Source organism: Mesitornis unicolor, unplaced genomic scaffold (assembly GCF_000695765.1).
Source record: "Mesitornis unicolor isolate BGI_N332 unplaced genomic scaffold, ASM69576v1 scaffold28949, whole genome shotgun sequence".
NCBI lineage: Eukaryota > Metazoa > Chordata > Aves > Mesitornithiformes > Mesitornithidae > Mesitornis > Mesitornis unicolor.
Window position 1 is genome coordinate 1 of NW_010207012.1, and position 17408 is coordinate 17408.

The following is a 17408-nucleotide window of genomic DNA, read 5'->3' on the forward strand; positions in this document are numbered from 1 at the left end:
GTTTGTTGTACCCTATTCAGATGCAAATACTTATAATGCTACAACACACAGAAATTAGAAACAGCTTCATTATTCAGATCATTTTCTACTTACATTCCAGTCAACAGTAGAAAAAAAAGGATGTCTCTTGATTTCTTCAACTCCATCTGAACCAGCTCCTGAACAAAGAAAATATCGTATTTAAAACACTTTTGTGTACAGTCTTTGAAGAAAATGGCACTAAAAATTAGTTCATTTCTAAAAAATTTGCATAGACATGGTTACTTGAGGGAACTGTAAATACAAAAATATTTCAAGGATGTAAAATACTCTATTAAGTAGTGACCACCTCATCAGGGAGGCAGAGTACAAGAAGCTTAGAAATACAGAGTCAATATGCTTTGCTCTGACACTGTCAAAGCTTTGGCCTACTGCTAAGAGTCACTGGTACAAGTAATCATTAATTAGCTAGATCTAGGAAATGGTGATCCAAGCTAATAAGAAATGGTATCTAAACCCAAATCTTACTGATCATGCAGAGCTTAAGAGCCTCTAGCAACTACTTTATTTAAAAAAAGTCATCTCAAATAAACTATTTTTATTTCAAAGATTCAAATAAATGGTCCAACCTAATCTATTTGATGGGTTCCTTTTAAACAACATTCTCAGAAGACTTTGTGCTTCAGGGCTGAGGAACTGAGGCATCCCAAGCTTTGCTCTAAAGGAAAACAGAGAACAAGTAAGAAGAAGAAATGTACCTTACTAGAAATCGTCTACGTAGACTCCACTGCACAATCTGATTTATCAAGGACACATTACAAAGACTTGCAGAGTGTGCACGTTTACCTCATCAGCTTTTCAGTTTCACAAGTTTTCACAAGTGGCTTTCAAAACCAAACAAAAAAAGTCCCACCACACCAGACAAAACCCCCAAACCCCACCCAAGTCCCCGAAACAAGCTTTAGGCTAAAACAGAGTAAAACAATTCTGAGGAATACATAAAGATAATTTCATGCCACCAGTAAGTTATCACCAAAATGCCTCTATCAGAATCCATGCCAGAAGAGACCCACCAAATCCCAAATTACTTGCCCCTGAAGTGATTGCTAATATTAAAAGCCTCAAGAAGCAGCTCATTAAGCTATTATATAAAAGCTTCCTGACTTCACCAAGCTTATTTTATGAAAACAACTATGCTAGAGGCAAGAAATTCTCCTGCAGGACTGCAGTACCACTTAGAGTGCCAAGTGAAGGTAGGGATCTGATCCATCCACTTGCACAGGTAATCTCCTGGCAAATCCATACCCAGGGTAAGCTCAAACTGCCAAATTTTGGGGAGAACAGAGCTGCTTGCTCACCTCCTTCCTTATCACCCCCTCAAAATGCCCAAGGCTCTGCACGCTGACTAAAGGAAATTCTTTGTTGAGAACATATTTGCCCCACTTCACTTACTAATCACCAGTTTACCCAGTTTATCTTGTTGGACAGCTTCTGTTGTAACTGAGGCAATTTAACACAAGAAATGTGAGCACTTAAGTGAACTCTCCATATATACACACACCAACACCTGATTAACTGCTGCTTACTAACTCACGTATGCTGTAACAGTGGCCAGGGAGCATAACCAGGAGTGATAAATAATGCTGTTCTAATTCTCTGTATTGTTTTTGTATTAATCACACATCTACAATGAAAATACAAATTCATCCCTAAGATTTTAAATCCTGCAGATATTAACAGTCTTTGCATGGTCTGTGAGTTAAACCTTGTTGGAGGGGGCTTGGCTTTTTTGTTCCTGTTCTGGCGTAATGCTCTTCAAGCACAAGGATTTATAACAAGCTGTTAAAACATGTTTAAAAACTACATTTTCTGAGTGTCCAAAAAGTAAGAAGATATACTTACTTCAGTATCATATTCATAGTTTCATTTCGATCTTTACCTTGAAATGGTAGTGTACCAGTAAGCATTTCAAACTGAAAAGAACAAATGTTAATCTAAATCAACACTTTTTCCCCCCAGTTACTAAAACAAAGCGTTAAGTACTATATTCTTCCCTAGTGCTACCGTAGACATACTGCATTAAGCTTTTAAAAGACAAAAAAAGCTCACAAATCTAAAATTTTGTTCTCATTGGCAGTTTACATGATAGTAAGTGGCAAGTGTAATGTAATGATGATGTAGGAATACTTTACACCCATAAGTTATTTTAATTAAAAAGTAATAAAATCTCCTCCATAACCAAGTTTTGTATGTTGCCGTACTCTGAAAACAGCAAGAAGAATAATTTCTGAAACACGACTTTACTTTTAATGCAAACATACATGTATTTCAGCCTGATGCTCTGACACATCACAGCAAAGGTGTAAGTGCTAGCAGCCGATTTCACTACTCCATGTTCATTCAACAGGCTTATCCTTACCAAAACACAATATTCTATCAAATCAAGTCTTCAGTGTTTTTTTTTAATTTAACTAATAAGTAACACATGAAATAAATATACAACGTGAAGTTTCACACTGACTGCAACCTAACTAAACTACTAATGGACTACACAAATTATTTTTATGGTTTCTGGTAAGTATTCCTTGCAGAGCTAAGCACATGAAAAGTAAATTCTAGTCAAATCAGCTGCTATTTCAGATCAGATTTGATTCAATCAGAGAGATTGAATTCTCTCTTCCCCTTACCCAAGCATTCATAACTAGATCTGGAGAAGCTCATTTTAAACGCATTTATTTCACATTCACTTATGCAGAGTATTTGTGACCTTACGCAAGGTAAGCAGAGAAGCATACAGTACCATGAGAACACCAAAGGACCACCAGTCAGCACTCTGGTTGTGCCCTCGCCTGTTTACAACTTCAGGTGCCATGTACTCTACAGTACCACAGAAAGAATAGGCCTTCTTCTCTTGATCTACCGATTCTTTGCTGAGTCCAAAGTCTACAACAACAGCATTACAAGAATACAGCCAGTAAAGAACTTCAGGAAAACAAAAAAAACTCAAAAAACCCCCCACAGTGCTGTATATGGTATTTCAAAAATCAAAGTGTTGACAGGTATTGTTTGTTTGCTTTCACGAATATGATGTGATTATCCTAGCTCTTCACAAAACAATCAGCTGCAGACATCTAGGGATACCTCAGACATTTAGTTTACAATATAACATCACCAAAGCCATTCTGTTAAGTCATGTTAAACTGATGAAGAGCCATCAATATTACCACTCAAAATAATAACTCAGTATTTGAAATATTACATGTTTAGAGCCTTACTATAATCCAAAGTTCTAATTTTCTCTGTTTACAGCCTGCTATATTAAAAATAAGTTTCAAAGAGAACGCAGCCTGCATGGTCTAGTATTACTGGATGATGAATAAATAAAATCAGACTAAAAATAATGCTGTTACATAAGACAACATGGTTCTGCAACCTGACTCAAGTGCTGTAGAGTCTTGCATATCTGCTCCCTTTATTCCCAGAACACTTTTTTTACCTTGTTCAAAAAAAGCCATTGAATACGCAAGTCCTTGGTATTTGTCCAACTCTCAAGGCTCTCAAGCACCCCTTTTTCTAAGGGGAGATCATTGCTAATCAATAATCCCATCAATTATTCTATCCACTTTCAGGAAGAAGTGAGAATTTTAATACATTTAAATCCAGTTCAATCCTAAAAGTTCCTTAAAAAAAGCCACATGGAACCTGCATGGACATAAGGATCTGGTAAATGACCAAATCCATCAGATAAAGTATTCATAGATAGTCACAGACTGTAACAAAATACACTACACAGGAAAGGGATACAGATTTATTATAAAAAGCTCGTCCAATAAGAAATTTTCTAAACAGCTAAGTACTAGCTCACACATATCCCAGCCATCACGATACATCTCGGGCTTTTAACTAAAAGCTTATATAGAAATATCTTCAGAAAGTGCTGCACTAATAAGTGTTACCTACCTGTTAACTTGATATGTCCTGCTTCATCAAGCAAAATGCTGAAAATTAAAATTCACATTCACCAAGAATGTTTACATATAAAATTTAAAAATACAAGTTAACATTGAAAATATAATAGTTAACATTTTAACATCTCCAACTCCCGTTATTAATTTAACAAGCCAATATTATTTCATTTAAGTCACAGACGTATTTTTTACATTTTATATTTGTTTACATCGTCTAATGAAAATATTTTTAATTTTTTACATAACTGTAGTGGAAAATGTAAAGCGACAAACAAAATACACGTAATAGCGGTAAAATACATTTTACTTTACTTTTCTGGCTTCAGGTCCCTGTACACAATTCCCAAGCTGTGAAGGTGATCCAAAGCAAGGGCCAGTTCTGCGAGGTAGAATTTCACATCTTCCTCTGTAAACATAACCTAATAAGAACTGTATAGATTTACCTTCTGATCTTGTCTTCAATTTTTAAAACTGTAATCTAACAAAAATAGTCCTGTCTGCCTAAATTGCAAAATAAGCTTTAGAAGTACCTTATGAACTCGTAGTTCATAAATTCACCTAACAGAAATGATGTACTAACATAGGCTAATCATCAGGTATATAAAAGAACTACCTGCAATACTTAAACAAATACATCAGCAGTTACTGCAGAGCATTAGCTGACTTTTAAGGTAGTAAGTTATAGCTATTTAGCCACTATCATCATCATCATCATCATTATTACTATTATTATTACTACTACTACTATTATTATTACTACTACTACTATTATTATTGCTACTACTAGTACTCCTCCTCCTCTTTCTGCCACAATCCTATACAGACTGTTTTCCACTGCATCATAAAATTTAGTATACAACTGCTGTTTTGGGTGACTCTGTGGATTCATATTAACAATATTTAGAAAAACATATGCAAAATACAACATTTTGGTGAAAGTAATGACGTGAAAAACTGCAGTGTTTCACTTTGATGGTTTTTAAAGAGTAATGCTGATACTGCTTTCATCTATATCCGAGGTTTTTTCTTGTTCTTTTGGATACAGTCAAAATGCAAATCTCAATACAATGATGCCAAATAGTAATGTACAATCTCTCAGTAATAATTTCATTTAAAACTGCTTTCTGTGTCAAATTAAACACGATGCAAATCAATTTCATTAAATGTTACCGATGAAAACTTCACTACATACTCATTTCACTTCCACAGCTGAAACACTCATGCCCACATTAGTATTTAAAGACTAACAAAAGAGTTTTAATAACCCCATACTAAACCAAATTGATTTAAAATAACTCTTGTGTGGAAAGCATGAAATGCCATGGGGAATTTACCCTCATGTGTATTGTCCACTGTCCTTGTTTTATCACATACTTTTGGAAAAAACCTTTGCCTTCCCACCAGAAAATAATAAAAAAACAATTTATTTTTTCTTATCTATATACACATATGCTTAAAAGCCATCGTGGACAGTAACTGAAGTCTTCCAAAAAACCACAGAGACTTAACAGTAAGAAAACTTGACAATTATTACTTATTCCCAAAGGGAATACATACCTCTTTCAACCACCTAGCTCGTATTATTATGGACAGACTTGCACCCCTTATTTAAGAATATTGCACACTCAGTAATTCCAGCTGTGCGAGTGCAACAGAACAGTTCTTCCTGCTATACCAGAATTTCCTCTATAATTAGACACCCTATACCAAAGCAGAGACTGACTTCTTTCCTACCTACTGTTCCAATAACCCTGTACAAGTTGGTCAGTTTGTTTAAGCTTTTAATTTCCATATTAGCCTCAAGGTTAATTAATTTTGAGCTCAGTTCCCACACATGATCACTCTTTTACCAAGGTCAGCTTTTTATAAAGAAGGAAAACAAAACACCCTTTAAATTCTTCCTTCATTTTGGCCTGTTCCTAAAGTAAAGCTTTATTTTTACAAATAGTATATGAGGGGAAAAGCCTAGCTCATGGCCGTACATACTGGGGATATGACCACCTCCATGTCATGAAAAAATCAGTCAGATATTCACTTTTTGCATTAAGAAAGTGACTTTTCCTATGGGTTAGCAATATAAATGTATTTGCACTGGTGAAAACACTGAAAAGCTCTTTTACTGTGAAATTGTTGAGAAACTGCCATTAAAAATATAGATCTTAATGAAAGGTCTGCAGAAAGAAAAGTTTATAATCGTGTTCATAAGACTTATGTAACGTAAGTTCATGTACCTAATGCGAACATGTTCTCTTACATGAACTTATGTTACCCAAGTAACACACAATAAATATTTGATGGTAAGTGTTAAAAAAAACCTAACAGGCTGCACCATATTTCCTCCTCTGAAGCCCTCTCTGAAAAAAAAAAATAAAAATTCAGGTTTCAGTTGCATGCCAATGTTAGATGAAGGGGAATGGTCTCAAAAATACTCAATGTTTGTGCTTTGTAAGTTTAAGCATTAGGATTTGTGTTACAGCATTATGAAATTTTATAATGCAGCAGAAATCTCCTACCAATGCAGGCTTCCAGGAGCACCTAAGCTCCCTATGAGTACTAGACATCCCCTTTCTCTACTGCTAAGTCTTCATTTACTTCAGTTAGGTTTCCAAGCAACAACACATTTTTAGACAAAAGAACAGTGCTTTGCAGTTACCAAATTAAAACTTAGGCTACTAATCAATACACAGTCTTGTTTCTTAAGGTTATAACATCTATTCTAGAATATGGAAGGGAAGCTCAACTAAGTTATTAAAAAACTTAACTGACACAAAACAAGGAGGAAATAACTACAGAGGAAACAAAACCCCTCTTGTCTAAAGTGAGTGGAGATAAAATTTTAGGTACTTACCTCTTTGGATAATCGTGTGAACACATCTCCTCCCCTGAGAAAATCCAATATTAAATATAGCTTCCCTTCAGTCTGAAAGGCTTAAAAAAAAAGAATAATTAAAAAAAGAATCAACAGTTGCATGACAAAGATTATCTACAAAATAGATCTGAACGCTGCTACAACTTGGACATTTCAGAGAAAGGCAACACTTTTGTTACGGAACCGAAATAATTCAGCAGCACATGAGGTATTTTATTGAATGATTACTTGCTTCTTCACAGAGGGCAATCTTAGTCATAAGAGATCATAATTGTTCTTTTATTTGTCATTTGTCAAACGGGGAAACACCAAGTATGTGAATTACTGTGGTTTGGTTTTACTCAATGAACATTAAAAAAACAAACACCTCTGCAGAACTTGTAAGATTTTTCCAAGTCCTTGAATCACAGGGCTTAAAAAAAGGAATGTAAATCCATGTGTATGTAAAAGCTTTAGGTTACTTCAAGTTAAAGTTGCTAGAACCTAATTTGGACACTACAAAACAGAGAAAGAACAAGATCAGCTATACCTTCAAGTAATGAAAAATGGGCCAAAAAAAATACCAACCATAGTGCAGTTTGACGATAAATGGATGATTTACTTCTACTAATATGTCTCTCTCCATTTTTGTACGAACTCTATCCCGAACTGAGGGGGAGAAGAAAAAAAACAGTCGCATGAGACAAATGTATTTGGTATAACACAGACTGAGCAGAAATTAGCAGATGGAAAGTCTTTGCTGCCTAAAATACTTTTCCTTGTTAACTTATTGAGCTTTTAAGTCTCCCACAAAGCACATGCTTTCAAACAGCAAAACTCTATTTTGTTGCTTACCTGCCCCATCTTCATCCTTACTGTCTTCATCTTTTCCCAACATATCCCAATGTTTTGTGATAAACCATATTACTTTTGAGAAAAAAAAGCTCACACCTACATTTCCAAGCAGCTAACTTCAAACTCTGAATTAACTATCTATACTGAATACGTATTTTCTGTCACTTAAGATTACTTTTTTCCCTTCAACTAGTAACAGTCTTTCTTTACACACAAGGGAGTTGCATCCATTAAAGTAAGCTGCTTGCTAAGGCACCCATAACAGGAGGGAGCAACTTAATTTTAACCACAGTCGAGTTCTAACTTCACAAAAGACAAAAGAAAAATGGTTTATGAAATTAATTTGCTTTAATATAATGAAAAGACTAAACAGAATTAAACAATGCAATTTTAAACTTTGAAGGAATCCTATAATTAAGGCTTTCTGGCCAGATTTAAAATAATTCTTAAACATGAACTTACAAATTACTCTAGAAAAAAGCTGCTATCAGAGAAGAACTACGAACTCATGGAAATACATTTAAGATTTTTAAAAAAGCTTTTAAAAAGAAGTATTTTTATCTCACTTAAGATATACAGGTGCACTGAAAACCATTTTCTAAGGTTCTAATTGAAAAGACACACGTACCTTTTAAAGAAGCTTTCTTCAATACTTTCATTGCATAAAGTTGCCCAGCATCAGGACCAATTATTTTCCGTACAAGGAAGACCTGGTAATATAAATCCCATTTTTCACAGTACTGCTAAAAATACTTTATGTAAGCAATAAATCAACCTGACTAAAAAAAGCATTACTGTATCTTTACATTTAACTTCCTTAATACAGACAAGGAGATAGCATGTCACTAGTCCCATCCCATTCCTGAAAAACTGAGGAACAAAAAGATGCCAAATAGCCATAGAAAGCCTTTTGCATAAGCAAGCTCGGTAATCAAATACTCAACTATCACAAAGCATTTTCAAGCCTCCTATTAATTTCAGGCATCTTTCAGTGTTCTTTCTTTAGCGCACACTTTTAACAGAAGGGCAAAACTGCATTCCCTTAATCAGAATAGAAGTACACGCACCACCAAGCTCCGAAATGTTCAGATTGGTCACGAACTATACATTCTTTCCCATAGCAAGCTGTTTAAATAAGTACTTGTAAATACTTACATAAATCTGTTTCTTTATATTACTTCCTTGAAGAATGACAATTCTGCCACCTCCTAAGAAATTTCTGAAGTTTAAGAGCCAAGTCTCCAGTACGTACCAGGCTCTATGACTGAATTCTCGCCATTTAAGATCAAAGCACCCTTGCCCTCTGGAATAGCAACTCCAACAGGTTTTTCTACCTTTTTTTTTTTCTCCCCAGAGACATTTTAAAGATAGATGGTATATAACTTGACACTAAGAAAAGCATAATATTAGACAGAGTAATGCAGTACAAATACATGTATCTCTACTAATATTCTAACTACTAGGTCTTTCAAATTACAAAATTGTTTGGTATGTTCTCCTGTTTCCAAGTTGTTCTTGTAACAGTGATTATTAGTTATGAGGAACGTTTGCACTGTAAAAAATAAAAAGTACGAGTCACAAAAGAATGCCAAAAGCTACCCGATATTGCCTCTCTGATATTACCTTATTCAGACTTTCATCTGATTTATTTACATATATAATTAGTGAGAAATTACTAAATATTTAGAAATTATTAAAAAAACCCAAACAATAACTTGTCAGCGTTAACAATTCCATTCTAGAATCAGAAATTCATACGCTGTCACTAAGTTGCACAGGGTTGGGAGAGGGGTTGTTTTTATTTTAAGCTCTTGTTAGAAGAAAAATATCACCATGTTTCAAGGTTATTGGGCTTTTTGTTTTGTTCAAGTTTTGTCCAGTGATTGACCTAGAGCACTGTTCTCCTATTATATGATGTTGATGCTCAAATAGTAAAGGGAGTAATTCAAACTCCAGCAAACAAGAAAACACCTGTAGATTAATACACTCACAATTATAAAGCAAAACATTAATAAACAAGTACAAATTTTTCAGTGCTTAATAGCTAGCAGCTTATGAGAATGTAAGAAATTCCTGTATAAGTTACAAATTGTAGCTAACAAGGACCAAAATAGACACTGAAAACTACTCAAGCACCATCTATTGAATTTGCAGACAAAGCCTTCATAATCCCACATTTTGCAGAGGCCCAATGGTCGGTTGTTCAATCGTGGAGTGCTATCAAAATATGGCCCAAAGCAAATCAAAGACCATTTTCAGCAAACCAGGTGCTGAAGCTTCAGAACATTATCCAAGGTTGGAGAAATCCAGTAGGTTTAACCCTTTATTTCTGCAAAGCAGTGTTAAATTGTGCACAGACGATGAAGGAGACAGGTAGAGTATGGGCTGTAGCACTATGCTGGGGTAGAGCAAACAAACCCAAAGGGAGGTCTCTGGGAAGTATGAACTGCAGAGAGAAAACAATCACTACAAAGGCAGCAGACATTGATCTTCACTGTTTTTCTTTTTGATGGAAAGCAACAAATACAAGATAAAAAGAGCTCTGTTCAGATGTGCAACAGCTACTGGCCAACTCTTAAAGCTGGTTTCTGAACCAAGCACTGCCAGGTTTCAAAAGCTCCAGAACAGACATCTCACCAACCCAGAGCGTTCCTTACGCTATCACAAGTCTGGACTCTGCGAAGTAAGAGTCTGTCTGAGTCAGGGCTAAGATGACTATACCAGATGTTCTGAACCCTAAGGTAGTATAAGGCATCTCAAGTTAGGAGTAATAAATGCATAGAGCTTTTCAGTCTCTAAAGACGAGAAGCATGGGACGCAACTGACAGCCAACACCACCAGATAAAGACGAGTTTCTGAAGCTATAAAACACAAATATTTTAGAAGTCTTTTCTGAACTATCACTTATTCACAGAACACCTTCCTAACACCTTATCTTTTTTTTGCCCTCTCATACAATATGCAGACATTCGTCCCTGCCATGAGATGGACAAAACCAGCGGAAGAATGGGAAAATGGAAACATACGTAAAGCTGATTGCTCATTTTTTATGAGTTGCAAAAGACCTAGTTTAACAGCCTGGTTTTAAAAAATAAATTAGCTTCCTATACACTAGAATTAACATTTCAATTAATGTGTTTCAAACTAGTGACTGAGACATTTGATTTTTAATTTAATTTCTGCAGCGTGACACCAAGTGGCACTTTACAAAAAGAAATTTTAACAAAAAAATTTGCTCTGTTTCTTCTATAACCTATTTGAATCATTTTTCACTTAGTGTCTTTTGGCTGTAGATCACTTGACAAATACAGCAGAATATAAAAACTAAAATGTATTTTCCAGATTATTTACTTGATTGTTACTTTGGTTCAAGTTCCAAACTATGACAATCATTCTTCTGTATCTACATCAATGCAGATTTCATGCACTGAAAGAAGTCAAACATTCACAGCATGTCAAGTGCCATTACTATAAGACACATCACCATCTCTTCCGTAAATGTCTACTGAGGCAACCTATAGGGAACACAGATACTGTTGATTCTGGTTCCTCACTGGATGCTGCAATAAAGTCTTGAGGCTGTTGGAAAACACTACTTCAAACAGCCATGGCATTGGACAAACAGAGCTTAACACCAGAGCTGGTGCACAAAACCCACCCCTAACTTCATAACCCAGCTAGTGAAATTCGTTGCTGTCGGTGCCTTTGTTCCCATGAAGTTGCAGATGCAAGTCCAGATGAACCACAAACATGTCTCTCTGTTCACTTAAAGCAAAGTGTAACTTTCCAGGGCAAACCTCCTCAAATCTGCTACTGACTCACTCTTCTGCCCAGAGACTGAGGCTGTTGCCTTTCCATTTGATACGATTTGGTGTCCAGAACAAGATTGCAAAAAGACAAAATTTGTCATTAACTCCTCAGACATTCCCAGCAACTCTGCTACGGCACTGCCTTTTTTTTTTAATGCAAAAAAAATATACTTGAGTTATCCCTTCCCAGGTTGACTGCCTGGATAGGTCTATGGAGAAAGACATCGCTTTTCCTCTAAAAAACCAAAGTCAGAAAGGCTATTGGAGTAAAAACAAACCCCAAAAAACCCACATCGGAAAACTGCAAAACAGTAACAGATAGCTTCCTCCAGAACAGGGATATTTCCATGAGCATGTACCTGTACTCAGATTTGTTAGGTTTATATTTAACCTTGTTGTATTATAAAAGCAAGGGAAGTAAAACATTAATAAGACAAAGCAGGTTCAAAGTGGACATCAGATGAAAACAAAGTTTCTTATCTTACCTTTCCAAATGATCCCTGTCCAAGAACCTTAAGGAGTTCAAACTGTGCTGGATCTGCTTTCTCACAGCCTTCTTTCACATGGTGTGTAATAGGAATTTCTTTCACACTTCCTTCATCCTATTATTTCAAGGCAAACAAAAATACAATGAACAGGCCTGAATTAAGAAACTCTCATTAGAAGTGCATGTAAATGCCTGCTCTTTTCTTGCTGTGGAGTTTTTTTTAATAAAATATTTGGAATTCTAATAAGGCATTAATAGAAAGCTGATCAAATTAAGAGTTTTCCCATCCATCCTTTCTTAAATAAATGCATCTAAAATTTCTAAACTGAAGTAAAATTCTCAAAGAATGCTCATTTCCTTTTGTTGTAAATATTACAACTACAGCAGAGCCAGATTTTCTTACATGAAAGGAATAAACAGACAGATTTTTAAACCAAGTCTAAGATGATTCTTCTGTGCTTCACCTCTGCTTTAGTAGCCTTTAGTAGTCCCAGTGATTACTCTTCTCATCTTTCCCTTTTTTGAAATAGTCTTAATGAAAACTAAAGTGAATTTCATCACTTCAGGTAATTATTGCTTTTCACAGTAGCAAACAACAAATATGGTCAACCAGTTGTGGATAAAGGAACAAGCATCGTCTGAAGAGCATAAATAAGGTATGAGTCATCCCAAGACCTCTGCAAATTTTTACAGCCAACAGAAAAACCCAGCTCTGGGGTGCAGAGCTCATGGAAAGACCACCCTGTGAGGAGACTTCCTTCAGAAAGCCAAGGGTAATTCTGAGGTAGGTAAAAAATTTAGGGTTCTCCTGACTTTTTCCTGTTGCTCTCATCTTTAGTAGAGCAGGGCACAGCAGCTACAATTGTGAAAAGACAAACATTCACAATGAAAACAAATCACATGAGGTATTGCAACTTTTATGGTGTAAGACAAGTTTCTGTGAGCCAAAACAAGTGAGATGTCAAAATAAATACCTTTGAAACTAAAAACAAGATGCTAAGGCCTGCAGCAGCAACCTCAGCTTGCATGGAGGAAAGGAGCGAGAGCCATCGGCCCTATCAAGAACACCAGTGAACTTCCTGCACACAGCAATTACAACCCAATTGCAACAGAAAATCCCATCCAATTTGCAGTACTTTGCTTTTAGGGTACTCAAATCGTTATTAACTGTCCTCTTATCCTTTCTTTAGTTCTTCTTGTTGAAGGCTACTCTTAATAGAGACCAGAAGAACACCCTGCCCACCTACAGCACACTGCTCTCCCTCAATGACAGGTACAAACACCACCAGAAAGAGACCTGATCCCTTGACTAAACAGTTGGTTTTAGGAAAGAACATCATTCTATAGCCAAGTTGACCATAGAAAGTCTTGCTGCCCAAGACCATGCATTAAAACGTATAGGCAGCATTATCAGACTTGATAAAGAAGTATCTAGAATAAATAGTCTAGGTGAGGTTACACAGAAACTCAGGGTAGAAATCTAAATGTGTATGTGCTTACCGAATAATAAAAATTTTTAAAAGTGAGCCAATCCCTACACTTCATTAACTGTCTATGCATGAATTCCCTTGTTTGGGAAAAAAGGATCCAAACTAACAACTTAGTATATTCACCGCAGTCCAGTTGTTATGGCACAAAAATCTTTTCCCATGCCCTGCATCTCTCATTTCATACTTTTTTCTGGGAAGGCCTGTTTATTCTACCTGCTTTCCATGCAAAGGTCGGTGTTAAGGCTGCTGGATAACAAAGTTAATTCTATAATTCACACTCTAAGCTACTTCGTTTCCCTCTTTGTTCACATAAGACCAGCTGACATGCACTGATGATACAGTATATGCATCCCAACTTCCTTTCACCCATACATCTTGTTGAGTATGAATGTATGTATTCATAGGAAAGATGCACATATCTTAATTTTTATTTATTTTTTTAAACACATGCCTGCATTTCAAGTCATCTGACAACAGATGAAAGCAGCAACTCATCTAGCTATACACCAAGCTGTACAACAGACCTAATGGCTGGTTCTTTCTATGAAATATGTAAAAAAACTATTTAGAAGCCTTTTTCCTTCACCATTCGAATCCGAATTTGTATTCATTAACACTGTGAACCTTTGGAGGAGAAGAGAAGAGTTCACCTGTTCTTCTGTTTATCACCCACCTTGAGTCATTAGCCTGCAACATCACATGTGGTTGCTGCGGAGACTGACAAGAGTCTTTCTAAATATGAACTGAAAAGAAACCTGTTTTCCATGCAAATAAAGAATTACTTGAGATGTATCAAATGAGTTATTTTTTTTCCTCAAGTGTTTTACCTTCACAAAAAATGTCTATTTAATTTCACCTACTTAACTATCATTAAAGTACTAAAAATTGGCATGACTGAAGTATAAAAAGTCCTCCGCATCATCAACAAGAAATGAGCAGGTAGAGTTGAACAGATATATAAGCCAGGTTCGTTTTCATTTCTAGTTTAGCCTCCATGAACTGCAAATTTCGTTATCTGATTCTGCACTCTGCTGCTCGAGCAGTAAATCTATTCCTGGGCTCAGGTAGCAGCTCCTGCCGAGGTACCTTGCACAAGAGGTAACTATTCCCAGCAGGTTCAACAGAAGACAAAGCACTGACAGAAACACTGCAATTGGTTATGGCTTCATGCCACCTCACTTCATTACAGCTTGACTGGTACACAGCTCCCAGCGCCCAACAAACGAGCTCAGCAACACCTTTCTGCTTCAAGTACAGTGAAACACTGCTACAACCCACTGCTCATCTTTCCTTGCTGTGTGTGAGATAACCACGACACTCCACACCAGGAAATGTACGAGCACCACTTCTCTACCCCTAAGAGTTTATTCTCCAAATCACATACTTTAAAAGTTATTGCAACAGAGAGCAGTGGTTACAGCTGGCAACAAGGTCTACTTCATAACTTCTCCCACGATCCTGTTCAAAAATACATGGATGATTGAAATACATGGATGCACGAAAACTGATGGTCAATTCTTCCAAGCAAAGTCAGGCATTTCAACACAGAGAATTAGCCTAAAGTTTAGTCCAAGCATGCAGAACACTGATCTTCACCATCTCCTAAATATGTGTATCACCAAGGCATTGGACAAACATCATGCTCAACAGGGTTTACCTGCAATATTTCTAAAGTCAAATTAACATACTGGTGTAAAAATGAATTCTGTTCTAAAATAGCAGCTATTAAGTACCTTCTAGATGAACGTGCAGCAACTACATTAAAAAATACAAAGGAAGAACAGATGTCAATGTATTAAAGCCACATTAAGCACTTTGTGTAAAAGGTTCAAGGTTGGACTGAGTATCTTCTGAGGTTGAGGGCTGTGTAAATGCTCTCTCCTTTACACAGGATCTCTTCTCCATAAAGTGCTGCCTCATGCAGCAAACTTTCCCAAACAAGGCACTTATGGCCCCTACCCAGGTACCAATTTTCCAAATTATCTTTTGAGACTTGGAGCCTCTTCAGATCCGGCCAAATAAAATGATAGGTTCAAAAGTTATTAAAGAGCATGGAATGCAAAAATTTGGCTTCAGAAGGAAGTCACGTTACTGAGTGTCTGAACTGAACATCTATCAAACATACTTACGTGGTAGGAATATGGTTCACCTTCTTCCATGGGCTCATCTGCCATTTTAAGGCCATTTAGCTGGAGAGGGGAAGAAAGAAAAGATAAAGAAACAAAAACAACATTAAGACCTAAGAATTTCAAATAAGCCGAGCTCATAATTTGACCAATTTACATTTCAGAGCACACAAATGAAAACTGGTGCTCTCGTTGCTAATTTAAAACTGTAGTTTCAAACAAATACTACTGCTTAGTAGTTATATTTAGCATCTCCCTTATGTATCATGTAAATCCCTTTGTTCATGTCATTCCATAGTATTTAATTGGAATTAATTTAAAATTCCTTCTTTAAAAGCTACAGATACCATCCATATAAGATGATACTAACGTAAAGCTCTTCCATTATGCACAAAATATATGTTGCAGATGCTTTTCAGAAACCTAAAATCCTAAAATCTACTGCTGAAAACTAATTTGCAGTCAAGGAGAAAAGATGCAAAAGCGATTTCAAGTCTTCTGGGGGGCAAGAGGGAGAAGTGCAAGACCAGACAGAATGGAGAATACGTAGCACAGAATTCTTGTGCACAGAAATAACTACCTAAAAAATCAGATTCCTCTAAAAATCTGCTTGCAACAGAACTTATTAAAATATCTAGGTCAAGAGAGGTTCTCCTCCCCCTTTACTCTGCCCTGGTGAGACCGCATCTGGAATATTGTGTCCAGTTCTGGGCCCCTCAGTTCAAGGACAGGAACTGCTGGAGAGAGTCCAGCGTAGGGCTACAAAGATGGTCAAGGGAGTGGAACATCTCCCTTATGAGGAGCGGCTGAGGGAGCTGGGGCTCTTTAGTTTGCAGAAGAGGAGACTGAGGGGAGACCTCATTCATGTTTATAAATATTTAAAGGGTGAGTGTCACGAGGATGGAGCCAGGCTCTTCTCGGTGACAAACACTGATAGGACAAGGGGTAACGGACACAAACTGGAACACAGGAGGTTCCACTTCAATTTGAGAAGAAACTTCTTCTCAGTGAGGGTGACAGAGCACTGGTCCAGGCTGCCCAGAGAGGTTGTGGAGTCTCCTTCTCTGGAGACATTCAAAACCCGCCTGGACGCCTTCCTGTGTAACCTCATCTGGGTGTTCCTGCTCTGGCAGGGGGATTGGACTGGATGAGCTTTTGAGGTCCCTTCCAATCCCTAACGTTCTGCGATTCTGTGATCTAGCAAATAGAGTTCTCAAACTTTAAAGAAGGACTTTAGAAACTGCAGATCTGTATATTAAAATATTTGTAGCTCAATTTCAAAACTAACTTTCAGAGGCAGAGAAGTACGATATGCATCTGGACAGAAGCAAATTACACGCTCTGAAATGAGTGCAACACCTGCTGGCAGTTGCCTACTCCACCTCCTTCCAAAAACCAGTAAAACCAAGATACCATGTCCGCAGTCCCCACAAAAAAAAAGTTTAGACGTTATTTAGTTTAAGTTCTCCTTAAGTAACAAACAATTCAATGCTGCTTAACAACTGAAACTTAAAGCAAATACAGAAGGATAAAGGACATGCTGTTTCAACATGCAAAGCATTAATCAAAAACTGGAAGCACCTGACAAAATGGATGAAGCCAATTATGGATTTTGCTAGTGATAATTGCCAATTTATTTATATGTTAACTGCTCAGCATCACTGCCTTCATGTGGCACAGATGTCACACACCAAAATACTAAACAGAAATAACAAGGAAGAAACTCAAACTTTTTGAAAGCAGAAGTTGAAGCAATTAAGTTCTTTAACTGGGTAATGACATTGTCTTCTTATACTTCTGAATTTATCTAAAATACATGGCTAAGATACTGAAATATGGTATGATT

At 36.6% G+C, this 17408-nt stretch overlaps 1 protein-coding gene across 1 annotated transcript; it reads right to left on the reverse strand.

Moving 5' to 3' along the window:
- Positions 1–93: 93 nt before the first annotated feature.
- Positions 94–15623, reverse strand: LOC104546573 (ribosomal protein S6 kinase alpha-6; the record flags this gene model as incomplete). The annotated part of the gene is made up of 11 exons (XM_010191994.1): positions 15566–15623; positions 11945–12061; positions 8279–8360; positions 7384–7464; positions 6796–6875; positions 4260–4366; positions 3940–3977; positions 2780–2922; positions 1882–1952; positions 609–697; positions 94–158 (listed from the first exon to the last, which is right to left on the reverse strand). Coding segments are annotated over exons 1-11 (918 nt in total), but the record flags the coding sequence as incomplete, so codon positions are not given.
- Positions 15624–17408: the final 1785 nt, after the last annotated feature.